The 25,654-nt window shown below is 34.9% G+C and overlaps 3 protein-coding genes, 2 long non-coding RNA genes and 2 other non-coding genes across 11 annotated transcripts in view; 3 read left to right on the top strand and 4 right to left on the bottom strand.

Moving 5' to 3' along the window:
- Positions 1-1,750: 1,750 nt before the first annotated feature.
- Positions 1,751-1,915, bottom strand: LOC113475242. The gene has a single exon (XR_003396986.1). It is a non-coding gene; the product is annotated as a U1 spliceosomal RNA (small nuclear RNA).
- The window catches only part of LOC113474587, a 56,212-nt gene continuing 32,319 nt past the window's right edge, over positions 1,762-25,654 (bottom strand). Inside the window, exon 2 of the long non-coding RNA XR_003396282.1 lies at positions 1,762-1,862. This is a non-coding gene — a long non-coding RNA (uncharacterized LOC113474587). The remainder of the gene's footprint in view (positions 1,863-25,654) is intronic.
- On the top strand, positions 1,950-3,574 carry LOC101242212. The gene is made up of 4 exons (XM_009859148.3): positions 1,950-2,591; positions 2,646-2,748; positions 2,817-2,861; positions 3,279-3,574. Exons 1-4 carry the CDS (start codon positions 2,412-2,414, stop codon positions 3,311-3,313), a joined length of 363 nt encoding a protein of 120 aa, XP_009857450.1. The 5' UTR covers positions 1,950-2,411; the 3' UTR covers positions 3,314-3,574.
- Positions 4,348-9,666, top strand: LOC104266873. 2 transcript variants are annotated; one of them, XR_003396279.1, is made up of 7 exons: positions 4,348-4,578; positions 5,288-5,396; positions 5,733-5,783; positions 5,849-8,583; positions 8,752-8,860; positions 9,181-9,234; positions 9,489-9,666. It is a non-coding gene; the product is annotated as an uncharacterized LOC104266873 (long non-coding RNA). The 2 variants fall into 2 exon arrangements; XR_003396280.1 differs by lacking the exon at positions 9,181-9,234.
- Positions 6,734-6,785, bottom strand: mir4162 (microRNA 4162). The gene has a single exon (NR_034558.1). It is a non-coding gene; the product is annotated as a microRNA 4162 (primary transcript).
- On the bottom strand, positions 10,203-12,212 carry rhob (Rif protein). Its single transcript, NM_001032772.1, is given in 4 exon segments — positions 10,203-10,420; positions 10,913-11,277; positions 11,592-11,679; positions 12,078-12,212. Coding segments are annotated over 4 exon segments (750 nt in total). The 3' UTR covers positions 10,203-10,258.
- On the top strand, positions 16,932-24,781 carry LOC100186785 (choline/ethanolamine kinase). 4 transcript variants are annotated; one of them, XR_717766.3, is made up of 13 exons: positions 16,932-17,084; positions 18,489-18,587; positions 19,983-20,100; positions 20,326-20,439; positions 20,842-20,975; positions 21,364-21,468; positions 21,536-21,591; positions 21,791-21,872; positions 22,064-22,172; positions 22,460-22,563; positions 23,199-23,312; positions 23,589-23,670; positions 24,178-24,321. XR_717766.3 is itself a non-coding variant. In XM_009864168.3 (13 exons), the coding sequence occupies exons 2-13, from the start codon at positions 18,211-18,213 to the stop codon at positions 24,238-24,240; spliced, it is 1,137 nt and encodes a 378-aa protein (XP_009862470.1). In that variant the 5' UTR covers positions 16,943-17,084; positions 18,142-18,210; the 3' UTR covers positions 24,241-24,781. The 4 variants fall into 4 exon arrangements, 3 of the variants coding, with proteins under 3 accessions (XP_009862469.1, XP_009862470.1, XP_026692101.1); XM_009864168.3 differs by lacking the exon at positions 23,199-23,312 and adding an exon at positions 18,142-18,281 and having other exon boundaries at positions 16,943-17,084; positions 24,178-24,781; XM_009864167.3 differs by lacking the exon at positions 23,199-23,312 and having other exon boundaries at positions 16,933-17,084; positions 24,178-24,781.

The following is a 25,654-nucleotide window of genomic DNA, read 5'->3' on the forward strand; positions in this document are numbered from 1 at the left end:
CAGTGCGGTACCAGACACGTGCTCTCGCCTAAACAGGTTTCAAACTGGTTAAAGAATCTGGTTTAACCTAACATCAAAATTTCCATGGTATTAGGTATATGATAGTGCGCCGTAATTAAATGATAGCGGAATTAAAAACTGGTTCTTAAAAGTGGTACACAGCATGTACATACGAATTAAAAAAGAAAACCTGTAAAATTGTTATTTTTCGCATTTTATATTTTTCTTTTCGAATATATTACTGAAGATCCGATTATTTAAAGTTTTTCAAACATCAAAGACAAGGGAATTAGCAGCGAAACGGCATATATTTAAAACATGCTATACGGGTAAAAATTATACTTGCGTTAAAAGGTCAAATATTAGCATGAACGTTAAACCCAGATTACACACTCAAACCATGAATTCAATCCTATATAAGAATGTTAAAAATGTTTATAATACTTTAATCTCTGGGAAATTTTTACAAAAACATGCAACTTATGTTATCTGTATATATAGTAGGTCGGGGGAAGATGAGACACCCTTAGCACAAAAATATCCGAAAGATCGCGTTTTAAACAATTAACAAAAGTCTATGAGAGTCACAAAGATACGGTTTTAGAATTATTTGAATTTTTTTGTTTACTATTAAATGTGACGATAAAATAGAATGATAAGGTGTCCCATCTTCTCCCACCCTGCTATACAACTTTACCTGAAAAATATTTTTGCGTCAAATCGGTTTTGCCTAACAAAAAGTTTATTTATTCCTTTCAAACACAGTAACAGAATTAATTTAACAGCGAAAATGTTGAAATAAGCAGCAAAACGACGCTCGTTAAAAAACACGCTATAACAATTACTCAAAAAAGCGGTTACTGAACCTAAAATGCGGTATGATTGTTTTCTGAGATATAAAACGGTAACGGAATGCAAACGAAAAGTGGAACAAATTGATCATCCACGGGTGTAACGTCAATTTAAGTGTCATATAATTCCGAAAAGAGCTATACTAGTTTTTCGGTTTAATATTAAAATGATTACTTTGTAAAACTGGTTAGGATATATTTACGATTTCAAGCGAAGCCGTAAGTAAAGCTTTAATAACCAGTCCAGCAACAATTCATGCCCTGGGCCATTCTTGTCGGCGTATCGTCTGTAATGTTGTATACTGTGTAGTCAGATACACATTTCTTTGTGGTTTCGTATGTTAGGGTTGAACAAATAGCAAACGTATTATCTGATAATACAAAGAGACCACATTTCAGGCTGTTTGAAGAATTTTCCATTAAAGAACATATAAAAGTACGATAGGACTAAAAAATAATATGTGCCCTAATTTTTTTTTTAAAGTAACATTTATATTTGCGATTCTGCATACCAAATTAGAATAAAACAATATACCTTTAACAGTACAAAACTTTCATTAATGTAACCCTGCATTTATTTGCAAATGTTTGCATTTCCGCCTTATAAAGGTTAGATGTAGTACATCATTTCTTTGAGGGCGTTGAATTGTTTATCGATGTTTAAAATACGTACATTAAATTTTAGCAAATATTTATTTACGGACGCGCTCGCTCATTAATATAGGAACACCGTCGTGGCATTTGAAATTAAGTTAGCGATCAATCTAAGGTGCTTTGGATAATAAAAAACTGTCATTTATTCTGTGGCTTAAATAAGCGTTCTTTGCCACAGGTAATAAGCGGATGTAAATTATTTACTTTCGCATGGCTAGACAACTTTTTCCCTTCATAGACCTCGTATAGGTGTGCGTTTTTTCGCAGTCCCGACTAACAGAAATTATACGACCGAGTTACCCACATTTGGGGTAATCGCAAAGGTCAGCTAATCCGATGTGCAATGGCCCATCTCACCTTGGACCCACTGCCTGCCTGATCGCAGTGAAGGCCCTTGCACATGATGGGATATACTACTATACAACGACACCTAAAGGTCAGTTTACAGCAGCGAAGTTTCCAAATGGTGTCGCCACTGCGGCAAGTGATTTGAAAAACATTTCACGGATGAGTAGTCAGCAGATCGAAGCGTGCCGATCAGGAAACAGCAACATTTTACAGCTGTGTGTAGCGCGAATGGAATGCGAGAACAAAACAGATTTGGTTTAAACTAGGAAACGCAATTTCGACACACCGGATTCCGGAGATAACATATAGTTTGAAAAACATCACGTTCAAAACAGTTATGCTGCGACAGCCTTTAAAAGCAGTAGTTTCGTCATATATACAAGCAGTTATTGTATTTAAATTAATTAATGAATGAAAGTAACTTTATCCTCGCGTAACGGACTGCAACAGACATAACACAGGTGGGCAGTTTCATACACCTCGTGCCAGTATAGACCAACAGTTATATATTTTAAACTTATTTGTGCTTTAGGAAGGTCGAAAATAGTACATATAGACATGAGCAACAGTAGTATTACCGATATCTCGAATTTGCCGATTTCATCAAATTTACTAGCACCAGAAGAGCCAGCCGTTATTTCAGATGGTGAAACCCCTGGGACGGTCACGCCAATGCACACAGACACAATGTTGGTCACAATGTCAAGTGACGAAAAAGAAAGACGGAACCGAACCAACGTAAAACGTTTTTGGCTAAATTTGGACTTTGACTAAATAATCGAACTTTTATAGGCGAGGTTGAGTCGAATACCTTTGTTGTTCAAAGTAATAGGAGTCGTGATATTCGCTTGTATTGTAGTGGTTGCTACAGCATTAGGAATCTACTTTGCTGCGGGTAAATATCTTTAAAGTGAAAAAGTAAAAACTTATGTGAAAAACTTATTATCAGTTTGTGTTTTCCAGAGAACGCAAAGCCTACGAATACAACGTTCGCTATTTATTATCCGGGTAAGTTAGGACATTATATACACATACTTTATAAATATCACCATTTGTTTTCAGTTTACATCTATATTTCTGTGGGGTAAGATGGGACGCCGTTGGCACCAAAATCTCATAATTGGGGCTTGTGTTCTTGACAGAGCTTTTAGGGTCGCAAGGCTATATAACTTTGTAAATACTGTTTGCTTATTACAAAATGAACCAAAAACGAGAATGAAAACATGTCCGATTTTACCCTTTATTATACTTTGTAAATATCAGCATTTCGTTTTTTTTTTTTTTGACGGTTCAACTATATCTTAAAAATGTCGTTAGCTGGCACGAGGTGAATAAAACTGAATACCCGTGTTTAACGACTGTCGTATTCCGGCCACGCAAAGTAATTTACATTCATTCATGCAATATCAGGATTTTGTTTTGCAGAAACCTATGACGAAATCTATTACGTGAATTATTAGAACTGCAATACCTTTGTTTAATTTCTTGGAAAAAGAATCATAGTTTAAGAAGTATATGGCTAAGAACATAGACGACGAGCCATATGAACACAAGCTGCAAAACTACATTCCTAATTTTACCAAGCGAATGAGACGCGTGTTACCTATTCTTTAACACTCGGCAAGGAAAACATTTAATGTGTCTGTTGACTCGTGTATGTCTATATTTTGCCTAATTATGTGTCGTTTAATTGTGAAGTGCAATACAATATATAAACGCTTGTAAAATAACTTGTTTTGCATTTAACATGTCGAATGAATGTATCTATAAATTACCCGCGCGTGGCCAAGTCCCATAAGCGGACATACGCCCACAGATAGCAGCGCTGAGTCTCGAACTATAACCATTATTGAGGCGCCAGACCATATACAGAAAAGTTTGTAAAAAAACTTGTTTTCAGTATATTTTATAGTATGGGTTTATGCCTTTTACGCGTTCTGTCTCAGCCATTGTCAGTATGAATAGAAATAGCTAAGGTTTATGCTTTGTTGTGGCGATTGTGAACAAAGACCTTATTATCTACTTACATCACGGGACTTTCTGAATAGCGATACTATTTATTCATCGTTGGACAAAGTAACTTGATGCGTGGGACAGTTCTGTTTAGTGAAGAATTTAGTGAAAAAGAAATCAGGCAAATGCTGCTGGTGTACAACTTCTAGACAGGTTTTGTACGGTGTATACATTTTCGTACATGTAGCGTGAAAAAAGCGTATAGGGTTAAATGCACCGAAGGAATATGTAGTAGGGTAGGAGAAGATAGGACACCTTAAGCACATAATATCCAAATATTTCGATCTGGTAAACAATTGACAACGGTCTATGGAAGTCGTGGGGATACGGTTTTTTAATTATTTTAATGTTTTTTCTATTCACTACAAATTGAAATGAGAAAATAAAATGAAAAGGTGTCCCATCTTCCCCTTAGCTTGATATAACATTATTTTCTAACTTCATACCTTCAAACAGAACGTTATATAAAAGAATAAACCATCATTTTTATCCTAAAATTTACAGGCAGCGTAACAGACAGGTATTTAAATTCTAAAATAAAATGGCTACAGTGAGTTATACAACGACATCAGGCGAAGGTTTTGCTCAAGCAACCAACTTCAACCCCAACTACAATTATTATGATAACTTCGCAGCAACCCAGGCTTATAACACCGTGGCACCACCTCCGGCTTATCAACAGCAGCATATTACAACAGTACCACAGCCACAGGTAAGGATAGATATTGTAGAGTGGGGTAATATGGGACTTGATTTCATTCTCTTTTACTGTCTCAGTTGGTAGGAAACAAAGAATCTTTACAGAGTTATAAAACCGTAGCTCCACAATTCTAAAATAGTGTTGTTAATTGTTTAAAATATGATCAAGAATTAGAGAGCTAACTGTATCCCATCTTGCCCCACAGTACTACAATTTTCTTTTACTGCCTAACAAAACTTTCGTCTAGGACAGGTGTTGCAAATCAAGCTGGGTTTTAGATTTTTATTGTATATTTAACCAGCGTTTCGTAATACAGTTTTTAACACTTTAAGTGTCTTATAACCACGTTTATACTATTACATAATTACCTTATGTTATTACATAATGTCCCATATTTCCAAAATAGCTGTAACTTGTTTACTGCCATAAATGGGACGATAAAAGAAAATAAAATAATAAACCATTTAACTCCAACCTAACATAAATAAAGCTCCATTTTAATAATGTGGTGTAACAACACATCGTTGAATAGTTTAGTACCTTCTGCTATTTTAGATACCGGGCATAGGCTACAATATGCGGCAGGTACCAACACATGTACATAATACCATATAGAAGTCGCTTCACAGGGGGCTAACATTATGTTTTCGTTACTGCAACCCCATCAGCAAAACGCAATTAGGCTCGTCTTCTGTTTCATTACGTAAAACATTCTTTTCAGAATCGCAATAATACGACACCTCTATGTGTCGTGGCGTCCATCTTAATCACGTTGGTGACTCTGGGTGTTATCGGTGGTATAGCGTACGGGATTTACGTGGCAGTTGCAGGTGTTTATGATTATTTACCCTTTATATATTTCTAATTTATAGTAGGGTGGGGTAAGATGGGAGACGTTTTCTTTTTTCTTTCTCGTTCTGATTGGCAAATAAAGAGTATTTATTTAACATATATAACCGTGGATCCGCGACTCTAAAATAGAGCTGTTAATTGTTAAAAACACAATCAGCACATATAGAATTAAAAGGCTAACATTATCACATGTTATCCGACAGTGCTATATGGGCGAGGACCCAGCATAGGCCAGATTTGACCTATTGCCCCGTGCTGGTTTCTTTGTACATAACGAATTTTAAATGCTTTAATTTAATAAATTTCTTTTTTAGGAACTAAATCGGTCATTGACAGTACATCGTTGGTCATTACTGGTTTTACAGGTACATACTTAATTAAGTGTAAATAAATCGTGGAGTTAAATATAATATTATAATTTTTGTTTTAGGTTAACTTGTGAGGGGATAGGCCGCAGATTAAAAACGTAGATATTTAAAAGTTGTACAAATCATGATTTTTTCCATGTACAAAGTGCACTAATTTTCTATAGTAACAGTTTACGCCAGTATTTTTTTCCCCATACACACAGTGTTGGTATAGTAGAGTGGGAAAAGATGGGACACCTTTATTATTACATAATATCCAAATGTTTTGATCGTGTTTTAAATATTTTACAACTGTTAAAGAGAGTTCTCAGTATACTGTTTTACATTCTTTGAATGTGCCTTGTTTACCACCAAATGGAAGAAAAGAAATAGAATGAAAAATTGTCCCATCTTCCCCCGCCGTACTATATAAGATTGAAAGGTAGTTTTTCCACGTATTTGTGTATATTTTTTTAATAAAATTTATAACATTTTCTTGTTTAGTGTGACTCCAAGTTGATTTGTGTAGTTTTCATTGAAAAAGATTGAAAGACTTTACAAGAGCAAAAAGACGGGTAGTAACGAAAGTATGACAGTCGTTATATCACGCTTATAGGTAAAACAGAAACACTAGAACGACTCATAAAATGAGTTAAGCTACACCCCACGAACAATCTAACAAAACACAGAATAGGAAGTTCGGATAAGAAAAGTGTCCGTAAAAACAGAGACAACATTGTTGTATCGTTTTCCTCTTCACCAAACGCAGTTCTACAACACGTACATGAAAACTACTGTTTTAGTGATTACAATGGTTTGTCAAAAATTCGTTGCGCATGGGTACCCTGAAAGTTTTATAGGGTATGCACGCATTCCCCGCATACCCATGTTCGATGCCCATAGTGGTAGCATACTTTTTGATATTTCTTCATTTATCACCTTGAGAAGCTGGCAAATACCATGTCACTTTGCTGTTGATTACCTTCTTTGCAATAACAACCAAGAAAAGAGAATCAACAGCAAAATGACAGTAGATAAAAGGTATTGATAGAAAGTATGAGAAAAAGGGTGGCTGTTAAACCCAACATATGAAAACAAGTTGCAATGCAATTAGAAGAAAAGTGTGAGTAAAGACACAACCTGTACAGAACTGATTTAACCAAAATATCAGGTAATAATGAAAAAAAAGATAACTCAAAAATAAATTTCTACTATTAGTTCAACGTTTAACATAAAATTATAATTTTCTTGTTGCGGTTGTCATATGTAGGGATGTCCATAGTTCCTCTGTTGCCCAACTCGAAGTACTGTTGCAAAGTGACAATTTTCCATAGGTATTCTGTGTGGCATGAAAAGGCACTGTTTTGGAATAAACATTAAAACAAATAAGCGTAGGTATAGGAACACAATAAAACTCTTTAATTAAAAATAATACTCAATATTATTATTGTAGGGAAGTAGTTTTTATTTAACTTAGGATCACAAATCAAACTCTTACCTGACCAGTAAACTTAAAATGAGTAATATTGTTAGTGGTGCTGTTTGCTGTATATACATACAAATGCTATAACTGCATAAACTGGACTAAATAAACTAATTTTTAACTATTACTTAATATTTCTCATGTATAAACGCTGACTTTCTTCAGATCTGCCTAAATATAAACATAGCCATAAAGCAGAAGTCTTTTTTTCTAGTTGTTCTAGTTTCTCTCACAGAAATGTTTTTTTTAAGCAGCACAGTTTACATAAACGACTGCCTGCTTTTAGAATTTAGTTGCTACCATTGTTGCAGTTGATACTTGATAGCCCATCTCTTTTTTTTTCATAGTTCAATAAAAAAGCAGAGTCTCACATTTTAAATGCTGCTTCCAGTGCAGTTAGTGGAACATCATCTAAAGAAATAATTCTTGTAGATACAAAACACCTGTTGCACATACCTATGCTATAGAATAGAGTATAGACTATAGACAGACTTATATAATACGTATACACAGAATTCTAAAACACCTGTACATTGATCCTATACACACGGCCTATGTTACCTCTTCACAGACTTTCGTTACGTCTTCACCAAAAATCAATACCATACAATATTCCAGCAAGCACACAAATTCCGTCTTAAACAGTTTCAAAATTGCCGTACATTATTGAAGGTTTGTCTTTCCCGCCAATTGCTCTGATCCAAAATGGCGACCACGATTTTTTCATACATTGCGTTTTCCATGGGCTTTCATAACATAGAATAGTTTTATAATAAATAATCATAGAACAACTTCCTTTCCTTAAAATTGACTAGCACTGTGTAACTGTACAACACTAAATTACTGCGATTAAATTGGATGATAAACTAAAATACGCATCGAAATATCACCAAATAAATGAACAACAAGAAAATTTAAACGCATGCTTATTTTTTGCAAAACATAGACATAATAACATAATAACATAATAGTGGGGAGTAATAACTTAGTGATTGATTTCAAAAGGTATATACAGTGGCTGTGGCTGTGCTACTCATTCAATTTCGAACAAAGAGATTTATGTGCTGTGGCTGGTCTGTTCTTGTCATGTTTCAATGGAATGGCGTTTATTTCATTGTCTTTCATCCAATAATACCGACAAAAGAAAAGATGGGAACGAAAGGGGAATTTCCTTAGACACAACTACACGCCTCTAGTACACACTCTATACCTGAAGCAACATTTAGAGATTTACTGATTTAGACATTAAATTGGTTATAGGTCTATATTACAATGTCGATGAATGCTCCGAGGGTCATGCCTAGCAGCTACTTTGTAAGCTGGGAAACGTTAAAGGTAAATGATGTTAATTGCAACTTTCCATTTGTAAGTAATTAAATGCGTTTTTTCGCCCCAATTTATTGTGTTTGATTTGTTTCAGGTACTATGAATTACTTTTGTCTCATAATTCTCGAATCTAGTTCTACACATTCTATGATTTTAGAAGTTGTTTTTGTTTCATAGAACCCCCAAAAATATACAGCGAAAGGTGTGGCGATTGCAGTTCTGATTATCGTGGTGACGTTGGCAGTTCTGGGTGGATTGGGTTATGGGATCTATGCCGGAGTTACACGTAAGCAAACTTACGCACATATTTGCCTTCGACGTAATATTATTATTGGTAATAATAGCGATATATGTAGGTTGATTGTACAACATAGGGTGGGGGGAGATGAGACCCCGTTTTATTCTTTTTTTTTCGCCTAATTTGGTAATTAACAAAAAACATTTAACGAGTTATATAACCGTATCACCACGACTTCCATAGACTGTTGTTAATTGTTTGAAACACGATCAGGATATTTGGATATTATGTGATAAAGGTGTCCCATCTTAACCCCAAAGTCCTGCATTATGTATTAATTTTCCACTAATTAATACTTTAATTTAAAGATGGAACATCTATAAGAAAAGGCTTGTTCACTGAAGCTACAAATCTCATTAACCGTAAGGTTTTGTTAGTAATTTGTTGGCTTATTTCATTAGTGTTGTTCACTGGGTACGAACATGTAGGCCCTTACGCCTATACACGCCTGCTTGCATTTTATCCTACATTTACGAGGTATAGGGATTAAGCTTGGTAAATAATCACACAAACAGACTTTTACATGAAGACTTTCGGCATAAAACATAAAGCAAAAGCCTATTAAGTCACCAAGGTTTCCTTATTACATTACAACAATTTGCTATTGGTTTTGCAGAAGCGACTTGAGAAAAGGATGTTCGTTCAGCATATTGGAAATTGTCTTTCACTTATATCAACACAACTGCAGATTTGCAATGTTAATAATTTAAAAGCACTTCTTATACTTTTTTTAAAAACAATATTCATGCTCCGTATTTAAACTAAAACAGAGGTGTAAAGAATAGTAAGTTTTGTCAAACATGTACAGAAAGTAGCAAAGATTGTGTGTGTTTAAAGAAAAGTTTAGGTTATATATTATACGTTTTTTTAGGGACCACGGTATACGTATAAAAAGTTGACGAAAATTCAGAAGTCCATGAAAATGGCAGTTACGGTGGAATGAACAAACGAATAAAGTGCGAACAATAAGTTGCGGAATTCCAAAAGGCATAATATAATTGCAACGTATGATAAATCATAAAAGCTTGTTTTAGAAAATATTTATACAAGCGACGGCAACGATAGGAGATTTGATTCTACACTACAAAAAAAGTTTGACTGGAATTATAGCACGTTAAATTAAACAAAATGACCTATAGCGTGTTAACAAGTGGTCGGAGGGTCTCACTGGCAGGTATAATATAGAAAATATGAAATGGTACGCAAATATTCCGTGTTATAAACAATTCGCTCTGTTGCAATTTGTCTTTAAGGGTTAGGGTTTTTGAAGCCAGAGGTCAGGAGTTGAAAGTAAGAGGTTTATTTGTATAAATAAAAAGTAAATATTGCGCGCGATTGATTTGTTAGGCATTTCCTACACAGTCAATTTATTTACGTAACAGCGTATCACAATAGCAAACAACAGCAGCAGTTTTTTGGACCGACTTTTGCTTCACGTTTAATGACGCATTCGATTGCAAGTTTAAATACTTGTTCAATGTTTGTGCCATCCTTGGCAGAACATTCAACAAAATGATTGACGTTGATGTGTTTCGACATCTTCTCGCCCTGGAAAGATATAACAAGTTTGGACTCTGTCACGATTGTGTGTTTCCTTGATCAAGACACCTAACGACAACTGCTCCAACCCAGTGCTAGTCTCTTACGAATGGTATAAATTGTCAGCCATACTTAAATATAGAAAAAATAAAAATATATCCCGAAAAAATCTAATGATACCCTTTTAGGCAAAATATATATAGTAGGGTGCGGGGAGACGGAACAACTTTAGCACATAATATCCAAATATTCTGATCGTGTTTTAAACAATTAACAACGGCCTATGAGAGTCGTAATGATACGATTTTATAATTTTTTAAACGTTCTTTGTTTGTCAACAAATGGGACAAGTAAATGGAATGAAAAAGTGTCCTATCTTTCCCAACCCTACTATATCTAACAAAATAAAATTCGTTGGAATGGATTTTTTCTTGTACGTATTTCATGGCACTTGATCCTACAGGCTCAGTATTTGAATTCTAGCCGTTTAAATTTATTTACCATTTCGGTTGTAACTATTGCCTGATCATCGTGTCTGTCTGTTCCATCTTCTGCGCGTACCGAATTTACACTTAACGTAGATGACGTCATTTCTGTTAAATCTACTCCAGTTGTTGTTAATGTGGTTGCCATGGAAGCAGATCGAGTCATAGAGTTTGAAATTGAATCCGAGTTCACCTGAGACCTCAGGTCAGTTTTACACGCAACCAACATCGTAGGCGTGTGGGGGCAAAAATGGCGGATTTCTGGCGACCATCGGATTTCTACGTTCTGGAAGCTTGAAAGGTTTGTGACGTCATAGCAGATGATTATGATGTCTGCGTTGTTGTAAGAGAGAGGTCGAAGCCGGTCATAATCTTCCTGACCTGGTACAAGTAAACATTTGGTTTACACTTCATTTACTCTCATATGACCTATATGACTAAACATAATGGGACAAACAGTTTGCGCTAGTTTATTGTATTATAAACACACATCAGAACACACTAGTCATATGTTACATTTGGACCTACAAAAGCAGTCTGAATGTTGTGGTAATAATAGGCTGAATTTAGCCCTAATCCCAGATCCTCGACAAGAACATAACCCACGTAGAACATAGACTACACTTCCATGCTAACCGAAACTAAGTCAACAAGCCTACGATGTCTTGCATAAACACGTATGTACTAATATATACCCGCCGTATCCCACAATGTTAGCACCGCCTTCTTTCGATTTAATTCCACCTCTCTGCTGTAATTCTCAAACACCGTGGGCGTGTACACCTTTGAACAACAGCGGGTTGCTAATTAAATTTAGTATAAGCAAACTATACCAAATAGTACTGTTAAGGAAGATATGGGATTCCTTTAGCACATATTATCCAATTATCCTGCTCGCCCTAGTATATATACGGACTGTCATATATAGTATGGTGGGGGGAGATGGGACACCTTTTCATTCGATTTTCTCGTCCCATTTGGTAGTAAACAAAGAACATACAAAGAATCATAAAACCGTATCCTTACGACCCCGTAGGGCGTAGACCATTGTTTATTCTTTAAAACACCACCAGAATATTTGGATATTAGGTGTTAAAGTTGTCCCATCTTTCCCCATCCCACTATATTTGTATTGAAACTGACAACTATACAAAAAAGTTTATAATTAAACGTAAACTTACTTCAGGGAATTCGCCTTCCGTATATACAACCAGCATTGAAGTTTTACCGCATCCACCATCCCCAACTATAACACATTTAATTTTGGGTTGCTGCTCGGGGAAAGCACCTTTGACGTCATTGGGTATCCTTTCCATTGTTTGTGTATAGTTTTGGCTTTACAAGTTAAAATTAGCAACTACATTCTAAGAAGTGATGCCAGTCACTAAAAGAAGAAATGCAACTTTGTTACAGTAGTGAAGAATACTATTTAGACTAGCAGTTAGTTGGGGAGGATTCTTTAGTAGCCCATTTTATCTTTAAATGCAGCTAAATATACGCTAAATTTTAAAAATACAAATACATATATACGCGGTAATTGAACGACAATGCTGTAAAAAGAAAAACAAATCCTAGACTTCATCTCTTTTTTATCTTTTTTAGATAGTCTTACTCAAACATACAACCTTACAATGCTATACTATACTCATATTGTGGACGTAATAATGTTTTTTCAATCATCTCCTAGTTAATTTATTTACCTCTCCAAGGACATAAAACAATAAAAAAAACTTACTATCTATCTTTCGCCACCGTTATTCACTAGGCCGCTAGGGGACTGTGACGTTAGAAACAAGTAGTTCTGCTTCCTGTTACGCAAATTGTCTGACGTTGCCATACAGATCCTTTGTATAACGCTGGTGTAACTTTATAGAACTGTCTGAAACTTACCTTTGTAAGCATTCTTAGTCTGGACAGCTTTCGGCGTGATCAAATCTATATTCAAATATCATATATATACATGGCGCAAAGCATGTGCGTGTTATGCATATATAGTCTATTACGTCTTCGGTGATATAGTAGGCCAGTCACTATGTCGATTTTCGAAACGTTCTGAGTTATTTATAACCCGGTTATTAACATGCTTTTGTTACTAAACCCTCGTGCAATGCATTACTTTATTGCTAGTAGATCTAATAATACACAGTAAATTGACAGCGTTTAGGAAATAGTAAAATTAACCATGAAACTCATAACTAATTCTGGCTAAAATGTAATCATGTTCGACCTATTCGCAAGTCGTCAAACTGTACAGTGAGCTTGATTTCAAAAATTAAATGTACAACAACTCACACAAACCATATTAAAATAGTGTAAACCCATACTTCGGCACTTTATACACCGTGTTGACTGTATTGAATTGTCCTCTTTAACACTTTGCGAAATGGTATACACCATGACTTCATATGCTTCTAACTATATACACTTACTGCTTGAATTTCACTCACAATATTTATAACTACGTTCATTTAGTTCAAAAATCTGTCACTATAATTAACTCCGCTCGCGACGTATGAATACAACTAAAACGATTCGTACAACTTGACTTGAAAGACTAGCCGCTAAATACGATACGGTAGGTTAGCTGGCAAAGGCTTTCCAGCAGGTCACAGCCTTCTAACGTCTTTTGCCGCAGTATATAGACTCGCGCAACTCACAGGAAACTGTGGTCTTGTCAGTCAATAAGCGTTTACGCAATGAGGGCGTGTTTTTATACACACCAGCACGAACGCACGCGCTGTGTGCCTTAGGTTTGTAGAACTGTTTAACATAAACAAGAATCCAGGAACAGACTGGAAGGCGAATGCAGATGCAATATTCTTGTATACGTTTATCACACTGCTAATAGCTATATACTAGCAACAACATACACACATTAACCCACTTATAAATAGTCCATATATTTGTGTATACATGGCCCACTGTCCTACTCAATGTATTATATAAGCATACTTGGCGTATTTAATTGACCGTGGTGTAGACTACATTATTATACAGCCGACACGTCTTTATTAATAGACCATGGTGTAGCAACATTCGTCGCAACCGAAACACAATCAGAGCTTATTTTGTTTCTACTGTAAAATGTCTCGTCTAGTGAGATAGGATGAGGTACACGATAACATGTTTTAAGGGTACTCTGTATTATTGGTAAAGACAGGCTTAAGACGAATATATGTGTATTTGTTAAAAGGTGGTGTAATAGACTTATGCTGTATATGTATATATTATTTATTGGGTACAGTGGGTATATAGGTGTTTATATAACTGTTATATAGGTATGTATTAGTAAATATATATCAGTATATTTAACATTGGTTCTGTATATAAAAATATGCAAAACATATGAATGTATACATATACATGAACATTTGGAGTTAGTATAAACATCAATGATATTGCTTCATGATAGAAAAGACAGGAAGAATCAAATTTTAATAACATATAGTAGGGTGGAGAAAACGAAACAACATTAGAACGTATATAGTATTTAAATATCTTGATCGTGTTTTGAACAATTACCAGCGGTAAGGATACGGTTTAACGATTCTTTGACTGTTCTTTGTTTACTACCAAATGGGGCGATAAAGTGGAATAAAAAGGTTGCCCAACTTCCCCACCCTACTATAGTACTGTGGGGGAAGATAGGACGCCTTTAGCACATATTATCCAAATATTTTGATTGTGAAACAATTAACAATAACGGTCTATGGGAATTGTGGGAATGTGGTTTTTATATTTCTTCAAGTGTTCTTTGTTTACTACTAAATGGAACGAGAAAATAGAATGAAAAAGTGTCCCATCTCCCCCACCATACTATATATGGAACGCGGTCTGAGTGTTTGCATTTCTGGTGAACGACAGTTGGGTGTTATCTGTTTACTTTATGTTTACGTTGCTCTCTTAGATATCTCAATACAATTCTACACATTTGAAATTCTTCATTCTAATAAATTTGATAAACCGCTGTAAAGTTTTTAAATTGAAATTTAGGATAACGACAACTTGTAGGTGGTATAGCTTAAAAAACAAATTTTAGAAACCCATATATTCTGTATCCTTATCACATGACTTAGGAATTAAGCCAAATTCGGTTCATTACCGGAGTTCTTAGACTACCTGTGTATCTGTAATTATAGAATAATGGAATTTACTTATCTTCGCGTGGCAGAGCAACGGCAGTGGTAATAACCAGGTTTTGCTTTTATACACCTCGTGTCTGCTTACGAGTTAAGTTAGTGCATGTGTGACATAATGATTTTGTTGTATAGTTGCTCTCTACCGCCTAAACGTGTCTCTTGTTGCGAATAAATAAATTAATTATAAAGGATTTCGGAAAAATTGTGCATCTATTTGACTTTCTAAACACTGTCAGTAGTTCTATTGTTTTACTTGAGAGGTCCTACAGCGTGACATGGCATGGGACCTAAGATTTGGGTATTAAAATTTTGTTAACACGCACAATGCCAGTTAAGCGACCGAAAGTTTTAATTCGCTAAAAAGTTAGATTTGAATTGGGGCTAAACTAAAGTAAACGCACGATTTCTAAGGCCGCAAGACATTAAACCAAATGACGTCATTGTTCGCAGCAAATACGCCCGGAGCAAACACGCTTACAGTAATTTTTCACTGGTGTTTAGTTACTGTAATGCTGTATTATTCCTATTACCCACGTCACAGCGCTTATGCGATTTGCAGTACCATGAGGTAAGATGGGATTCGCGCATATTACACCATATTTTCTAAACGCGATATGAACAATCAAGAAATCTATTTTAGAGACGTGAGAATATGGTTGTATAATTTTGTAAATATTTTTTGTTTCTACAAAATGGGTCGACGATATAGAATATCCCATCTTACCCCAATCTCCTATGTACGTGTTTCTTTTTTCTCTGCTTTAAGTTTTGGTCACGACAAACGTAAAGGGTTAACTAAACCGTTGTTTTTTGCACCATTAACAATAAACCGTTCAATCAGTTGATGTCTTGCAGCAACCTAATCTTTAACTGTCGGTTCGAAATCAGGTTTAGCAGAAATAGACTATAAATAAATAGAGTTCTTATAGGAAACTGCTGATTGAAATAGATAGGTCATTTGTTCTTATCGATAAATTCTTAGCATAGTCTTAGCGAAAAACTGTGCGATTCGAGTCTTCGTTCTGAACTTTGGAACCTATAAGAGTTGTTGTTGTTAGAAGCTTACTCTGACCGTTGGTCGAAATTCCAGGGGTAGCCAACAGTAAAAAGTCGTATAATCTTAATGCTATAAAATTTTATTTATTTTGTGCAAGCATTGGTTATACAATTGATTTATTAGTTGGCAGTTTGTGGTTTATGGATATTTCTTTTTATAATCTGTCAATTTATGATGATAATGGGTGGTCAGTTTGTGACTTAGGACGTCGGTTTTATTGACAAGGCTTAGCCGTTGTTTTGATATTATTATCCAGTTGGTGACGGAATCTGGATCTTAAACGTTCTGTTGTGTTATGGCATAAACCATAAACGACCTAGTGAATTACTTTTTGCATGTAATAATACTAGTACGTAGACAGAACTATTCGTAGGTCTGTTAAGTGAAATATGCGTAATAGTTGGCGGTAAATTAAGGGTTCTTTGTATAAGTGATATGATGACAAGTTAAAAGATTCTGGACAGCAAACAATATACTCTTGAGCTACAACAAGAAATCGTTTTTACTTTGAAAAATTAGACGAGCTTTGTAGGTTTCGTAAAACGGGGCAAGTGTCGAAAAGTTTAGGAACCCTTGTTTACTATTGTTTAGTATGCTTTTGTTCTAGGTTCACTAAATGGAAGCAAAATAAACTTAGCGTGGCTCAAGCGAGTTCGCCATTTCGCTTCAGTTACTACGGGCGAAAAACTTGTTTGTCTGCCCGTCAGTGCTTTCCAGCGCTTATAACGATTGCACCACAACATTGCCTTTATTCGAACTGCCGAGCCTCACTCGTTGACAGCTGCTAAAATAACGAAATGTGTTGTTGATACATTTATATATATATTAGCATACGATTATTGACACCATACGTTGCAGAATATTTTAAGGTATTTAAGTCTGGAAAAATATCTGAAAATGAATGTTTTTGATGCAATGTACAATACTTCGTCGCAATCTACCTCAGGATCCTGTTCATACGCCTACGACAACAGATCAAACCAACGTTTGGGGTATGTAAACATATATTTCGCCAGTGTATTGTGTTGGTAAAAACATATGGGGCAGTATTTTATCCCTAATACAGTCGTGTAACCATATACACTATACAATCTGTCGTAATCAGCTTCGTAATATGGCTGTATATCCACCGCAAGAAAGAATGAAAACGAAAAAATAGTTTTATCAGAGGTAAATACGCGTGAACGATTTAGTAAGTTTTGTCAACTGATCTGTAAGTATTCACCAAAGTCGGTAGAGACGTTAGGATGATGCATTACCGCCATGTTTTAAACATTTGGCGTTTAACTCAACTTAGTCACTCGCGGGTATGTTTCATGTCTTTTGGTTGGTTCATAATATTGCGCGTGTTTTGGCATATTTTATTGAGCAGTAGGTCAAGTCATGTTATATATTTTGATGTTGTTTGTATCGGCCGTTTGTTGACTTCCAAGTCGTTAAGCCAGTTCCATGAAATATATTTACGCAGGTTTAATAGTTAACAACCTGTATGAGTATATGACGATTGTATGCACCGTAGGTTGTTTCATAAGGTAATTTAAAGTGATTTATTTTTGTGAATGAAATTGTGCCTTTGCAATATACCCAATTTGTAAATGCGCCATTGTTGTGTTTGTCTTTTTAGAGTTAGGCAGACTGCAATCGTTATGGGGACTTTGGACCCGCCTTTCAATTGTGTTATGATTTACGTTGCCGTTAAAATAGATTGTTGTTTGTTTGGACTTTGCTCAATTGTGGTTTATTGGTTTTTCTTACAAGCCTAGTGCTTATGCAGCACGATTTTAGTTTTCCTTAAATGAGGTCCTTTTCAGTACTGTGGCATCAGCCTGTAGCTCTGTACATAGGTGATAGGTCAGGCTAGTTCCATAGGATATTGTATGGTGCCTATCTAAGGGTAGGGCCTACATAAGAAAGTTATAGTAGTGTACAGTCAGTGTCAGCTTGCATACATAGGCACGACACCTTCTGACACCAAATATAGTTAACTCTTATAGATTAGGCCCAAATTTACTTTTGTTTTGCTGTCTATGAGAAATTAATCATTGGCAGACTGTGCTGGACTCTCGTACTTTGCTCATTGTTGGTAGGACAAACACATTCGCTTAAAACAGTAACATCATGGCATCTGCTTTGCTGCCGAAACGTAAGCCAGGTCCAGATGACATGGACATGGTGAAGGAAAATATAAGGTTTTTTAATTCTCATTTGTTTTTCTCTGTTCTACACATATTTTAAAGTGCAATTTTGTTGCTTAAATGGATAAGTGTTATTGTGTTGGTCATTTATAAAATGAAAGTTTGAATTATTATAAATTACTTCATACGAATGACAGTTTTTTTAACATCAAGAACTAAGTATGTGACACCTTTTAATTATTATTTAAAATTATGGTTTAGGGTTGATGTTGTCTCTCGAGCTTACCAACTGTGCAAAGAATATTTGGATGGTCCCTGGTCTCAGATCTCAATACACGAGTTTGAAATCACTACCTTAGGGTAAAGTGTTTGTTTTATAATATATATTTTGTGTGCATGTCGCCCCAAAGTATAAAAGATGAGGGTCATTATGTATTTTAACACCCCAGTTTTCTCCGCTTTGATTGTCTAAACCAGTGGTTCCCAAAGTTTTTTTAGCGTGACCCAAATCAGAGTATTATGAACATCTCACGACTCATGGCTAATCCTTTAGCTGGTGGCCATGTGAAATTCTGGGACCAAAATGTTCAATAGGCCTCACTGATACCTGCTGTCTTATTTTTTTGCGAAAAAGTCCAGCGTTCGTGTCGAAAATTAACTTAAAAATGCGCGAAAACATGCTGCGTCACCGTAATTCGCTTGACTTGCGTAAGGTTAACGATTTACATCACAATAGTATTATGTTACGTAACAATAGTGTGATGTATTACGTAAATGCGGGACGTTATAGACTTGTTTTCGCACTGTTTTATGATAGTGAAAACCTTAAACCCCTAATTCCCAACCAATAACCCCTAACGTATTACGTAATCTGTAACGTAGATAAAACGTAACAATACACATTCTATGACGTAATAAACTAACCTCTGTTTATTTCATGACGGCTCGCGTGGATAATACCGTTACGCAGCACGATTTCGCGCATTTTCAAAGTTATTTTTCGACAAACGCCCGAGTTTTTAAAATCTTTAACTGTTTGTGTGGATCTTTCAATGTATTGTTGAAAAAAAAGGATAAAATACAACGCACGTAAAGGCTAAAATATGATACATGTGCTTCTTAAACATTCAAGCCTGTTTTAAACCTCTTACATGCCCAATGATTACGTGTCAATCCCTATTATGACGCAAATATTCGACTTGTAAATTGCTATTATGTCGCAATTAATTGCCAGGTCAAACAATCGCTATTATGATGCAATGAATCCACGTGTGAATGCCTACTATTTTGTAACAAACAGTCAACCTAGCTAAGAAAAACATGGTAAATATAAGGGTAAACTACAACGCAAACTAACCCGAACGCTTAAAAGGAAAAAAACTCGTTTTGATAGATTTAAATCACCTTGGCGCGACCCATTTTCCAACCCTGTGCGACCCATGTTTGGGTCACGACCCATACTTTGGGAACCACTGGTCTAAACAAACAAGCATATTCCTAGCATACTGCATTCTATTACTGAAGTTTCTTTTTGTATAATTAGTATGACTGTAGTTAAACTATAATGTATATTTAATCGATGTCACAACAGATTTTGATAAAAAAGTTACAAGTGTAACACATATGAATACGATCATAGTCGCCTAACATGGGTATGCAAAAAATAAAGTAATGTCTATGCTATGCATTTGCCTAGCATAAACTTGTTTGGAACTTTAGGTTTAATTTTGTGGTAATTCCATAAATTATTTACAGGGGTGGTTTAACAAACAAACTGTACATATGTAATTTGCCACCAAAGTACAGATCAAATGACAATGACAGCTGTTATCCAAACACAGTCCTTCTGCGACTCTATGGTCTTATCCTACAGGTATGCTCGAATTATTTTTTTTGTTTGCATTATTATTGGATATAATTATAAGTTATAATAGTTATGTCCTGCCCGGATTTGTAATTACTAATATAATGTTTAAATGTATAATAAAATACTTGTTGTAATGATAGTGCTAAACTGCTAATATCAATTAGTTAGTAACTTGGTTTTAACTTGTTTTAAAAAGTTTTATTATATATATCGTGCCTTTTTTAATTACAGGATTTCAAAGCTCAAATACAAGAAAGTGTTGTGTTTTCGATTTTGGCTGAGAGAAAGGTTGGTCCCAAACTCTATGCTGTGTTTCCTGGTGGACGACTTGAAGAATTTTTACCAGTAAGTTTACAAAATTACTGCACCATATTCAATGTGGGTGAGGTCCTTGTCGAGGACATGGGATTTGAGTCAGATTTGGCCTATTACCCCAACATATGGCTCAATGGCTGCATATTAATATGTATGTCGTTTAGGGAAAAGTCTGACCAGACCTTTTTCCTAGACTTGGCCATGTTTCTTTGTTTGTGTAGCTTTAAAATCCTGCGCACACTTGTAAATAAAAAGAAAAAAAGAGTTTTGGACTTTAACCTGTCCTGTTGGTTTAATGCCTTGCTTAATTACATAACATTGTATTTTATGTTTATTTTATAATAATAAATTGTCTTGTTTCTAGTGACTTCGCCACCATAACTGATTTATCGATTGAAACTAAAGCTGTATTAAAAGTTAATTGTTTCATAGAGCCGTACCCTAAAAACTTCTGATTTATTTGATCCAAGTACATCTCGGCACATTGCACAAAGGATGGTTGAATATCATTCCTTGCAAATGCCAGTAAAGAAAGAACCAACTTTTATTATCTCCAAACTGTACACGTGAGTATTGTATTTATTGTGGTTAAAAGGCCTGTCTGCAGCACAGAGGTTTTCAAGGCTTGATTCTGCTATCATAGTGTATTTATGTGTCATTTGACAAGACACTTACCAGCAATTGCTCCAATCCTATAGTTCTTTATGAGTTGTCTAAATTGTCAACTATAAATGAAATAATGAAAAAATCCCCCAAAATATCAGCCACAAAGTTACCTATGTCATAACTCGTAAGCAGACACGAGGTGTATGAAACAGAATACCTGTAATATACCAACTATCATTAATCCACCATTTAAGGATTCAATCTATCTTCTAATGATTCAATTTATGTTCTAATGATTCAAATATTTTATTGCAACTGATAAATGTAACAGTTCATACCACTTTTCAGGTATTTTGAAAATGCGAAAAGTGCCGAGTTCTCGGATGAGTACAAACAGTCACTCTACCTTAAACTAATGGCATGCAATATTGAAGCTGAAGTACAGTTTGTAACGTGAGTTTCTGATGTTTTTTGTTGTTTTTCCACCATTTACTTACACGGGATGTTTTATTTTTTGCAGAAGAATAATATCAAAGCAAGATGTTGTTGTTTTCTGCCACAATGACATACAAGAAGGTATGCTCATTTTTGCTCTTATTTTTGTTATAAATTATCTTTTAACAAAAGTTCAAAGTATATTTACAGTTTCTGAATTTCTGCTTAATTAGGCTTTTTAATGGCAAACTGTTTTTATCCTCATTTTGCCTGCCTGCATGTGGCAGATTATGCCTGTTCATTGCAGTAATTGACTAGGACTAACGTGGTTTCTTTTTAGGCAACTTATTGCAGAGCATACGTGATGATCAAAACAACCCTGTTCAAATGATTGACTTTGAATACAGCAGTTACAACTATCGGTATACAAATTGTTTTTTATTACTTATGTATATGGTAATGCGGCCAGGCAATTTATATATTATGTGATATAGCCTAATGATGTCTCGCTGAATGGCAAAGATAAAATGAAATCAAAAGATGCCAGAAAATCTCTTTCAAATTTATTTATATAAAATATCTACATCCTATCAGACCACCATTTTATGTTTAGGGGTTTTGACATCGCCAACCACTTTTGTGAGTGGATGTATGACTACAGCTACTCTTCATGGCCATTTTTTAGTTACAAGTTTGAGCATTATGCTAACCAGCAACAACAGGTAGTGTAAATACTTGATATAATGAATTATTGGGTTTTCAAAAAGATTTAGGAATTGGCTTATTTATATTGTCTACTTCATAAAGGTTTAATTAATATTCTCTACTCTATATGGGAGGTCCTTATCTAGAACCTAGGACTAGTGTGCTCTGAAATATGAGGTAATGAGCCAAATCAGGCTTAAATCCAAGATCCTCAAGGACCTCATTCATACAGATTAAAATAGTGTGCTCTAATGTACCCAAAATCTGGTGTTTTAATATTGATTATTGTTATCATGTATTTCAGGCGAACCTTGTAGAAGTTTATCTAGAAGAAAGCTATAGAGTGCGCCCGTCAAGAAGAAGTGACCCAAAGTGGCAAAAAGCTTACATAATGGATGAAATAAAAAGGTAAATTACAATATTCTTGTATTACTTATACACTAGAAGTTACATATATATTATATCACAAAATACGCCTCAGGTGAGCTATTTTTGGTAACCATATTCTACACTTGCACTTTCCCTGTTTGGGAATGCTTTCTTAAGTTTATGATTTCAAATCTTTTATGTTGATATATTTAACAAAGCACAATAAACTTTTTACCCAAGACATGGTTGTTAAAGAACGACAGAGTGTTTTGTTACTGTAAATAGGGTCATTTTAGTCAAGCCTGGGTGTAATGTAAAATTAATAGGTGTGAAATGATTTTCCTGATTACATTATTAAAAGATCAGATTTGTTATAAGTGCAGAAGTAATGCTTGTTTATAATTTCATCAGTTTCGCGTAATTCACTTTTAATTTAAAAATTTAGGTGTGCCAATCAGGATTTTGTAATTTATTTAGCTTTTTGCTGCAATTGGTTAAATAAAAATAAAATAAGTATTATACTGCACTTGTAGCAATCGATAATTTGTTATAATTTGATTGATAAAGTGTCGAGGAAAAAGTTAAGCTCTGTGCCGTGCCTGATTTTTTGTAGGGCCCATTTTGTCTATTTCATGCCGTGTCGGTGAGACACGCGCTGAGATATTTTTAAATAGGTCAACTGACCAATAACGCTCTGAAGGAAGCTGAGAAGTTGGAGGTGGATTTAACTCAGCAAGTAGTGCTAGCGTTTTGCTCCAGGACTGTTCTTCAACAATTCTAGATTTAACGTGTGTTTTGGTAGAGCCACTTGCTTTTTATAGTACTGTGATTAATTTTCCTTTTCTTTTAAACTTCTTTAATGTGCTTCACAAAGTATTATTTATAATTTGTTTGCATTTAGTTTGCAAATGTCTTGCAATTTGTTTGGTTTTAATTTTTTTTCAATTACCTTTCAAACTTACAACTAAGTTTTAATATTTGTTTCTTCCTAACATTTCACTCTTTGCTTTAGTTTTAGCCAATTCATGACAAGGTTTTCAATTTTTATTTTACTATTTTTTTAGGTTCTCTTTGTTGTCTCATATTTTCTGGGCCCTATGGTCCGTGGTACAAGCTCAGATCTCTGACATTGGTTTCGGATACATGGTATGTGACTGCATTTGCAAAAAAGTATAAAGTATTAAATTTAATTATCCTCACATGACAGGGCAATGAAAATTGTTATAACATTGGTGTTTTGATTTTATTTCATACACCTCGTACCAACTTACGAGTTTCCACACATTTTTTGGGGTGATTATATTTTTTGCTTGCAGTTGCAAAACATTGTAGTATTACTATTAATAAGCGAAGGGAGGGTAGATTTTTAAACACCATTTTTAACCCTTTGTAAAAGTAGTGAACAAATAATATAAATAACATGTAAATAAAAGAAGTTGCTTTATACCTGTATCGCAGACAACTTAATAGTTATAATATGGTTGTCTTATTTCATACATTCGTGTTTTTTTTGTACAGCTTGTTATATAACAAGTGGTTAGACACATACACCCACAAATATAGCAGCATATTTTATCATACAGTATAAATGAAAGCACTTTAAACACCACCGTTTGTTTTTACTAATATAGTCTAAAAACATTTATTTTATAGGAATATGCCTTGGCACGAATGGATGCTTTTTTTAAGCACAAAGAACTTGTAACTCAGAAGTAACAATCCAATGGTCATGCAAATTCTAATGCACCAAATAGTGTTACTTATGTTTAGTTCATTGCCTGAAGCGAAGAGTTGCTTCAATTCATTGTACTTACATCTATATCATAGGACAGATCATGAACTAATGGTGCATCCCTGTTTTGTGAAAATGTACTTTTCATTTATAATATGTACATTTCAATTTTTTGGCCCCGATTTATGACCTATTTCCTTTTACTGCCTTTAGTATTGTTTGTAAATCGCACTCTTTGTGGTCAAGTTTTATTTTTTGTTTGTAATTTTAACTATGTACTTGTTCAATTACTACTTCCTATTCCATACGTTTCTTGTGATTGGATTACTGAATTTTGTACATAAATTCCTTAAAATCTTAGTGCTGTTGCTTAATAAGATACACGACATATTTATTTAACAAGCAAGTACAAAAATATATATTCCTTTTTTTAAAGCTATTTTTAAGCCGTTCTTAACCAAATGATGCGCTATAGTATACAGTTGCTTTTTTTTTGATGGAATAAATTCATTCAAATATGAATCAACAAGTTGTGACAAGCATACTCTGCAGCTCTTCGCACCTACATGTTACACAAATCCAACATTCTTATACATTAATTTTACCGTGTTTTAAGAAACTGCCGCGAGCGAATGTTTTATAAAGGAATGTGACTTGTTTATCCTCGCATGTTTAAGCAACGATAGTCGTTTTGTTCTGTTTCATACACTTCGTACCCGCTTATACGTGAAGCGCTGTGGTTGCATTATCACGCGGCACACCCTATACTTTATCGTATTTCTCACAGACACTAGACTAGACACAGCTTTTAATATCCAACTCGTTTCTATTGTGGCCCACCCAATTCAAACACTGCCTTTTTCTTTTGATTACGTAAAACTGACGAGTGGCGAACGCGCGACAGATCAATAAGAAAACAAACGAGACTAGAGTGTTTGATTTGGAATCTAAACTGTACATAGTTTGCATTTAATAATATCAAACTAAGAAGTGCCTGCAGTTATGTATCTTTATAGTACGTATACTAGTTCGAAGAAGAAAAACAGCTGCTAGACACGTGTATGCATTCAGCAGTACCGGCGAGTTCTACTGTTCTTTGTAGTACAGTGTTCAAATGAAGGCCTGTTGTACCGATTACTGCAGTTGAAATAGATTACCAAACGTCATAGTCTCAGTGGGAAAGTTCTGCAATTCTAAAGACTAAAATTGAATGTCACGCACGAAAACTGTGACAAAACACATGTGTCTATTAGTTTATAAATAACCAATAGAATGCCTCTATAACAATATAAGCAGACATCAACATCGTGGCATAGTTTAGTTAGTTAGTAGTACAGAGGCAAGAACTGTACAAATCATTGTTGACAGTTAGTATCAACTTCGCTGTGCTGTTGTATT

Source organism: Ciona intestinalis, chromosome 1 (genome assembly GCF_000224145.3).
Source record: "Ciona intestinalis chromosome 1, KH, whole genome shotgun sequence".
Taxonomy (NCBI): domain Eukaryota; kingdom Metazoa; phylum Chordata; class Ascidiacea; order Phlebobranchia; family Cionidae; genus Ciona; species Ciona intestinalis.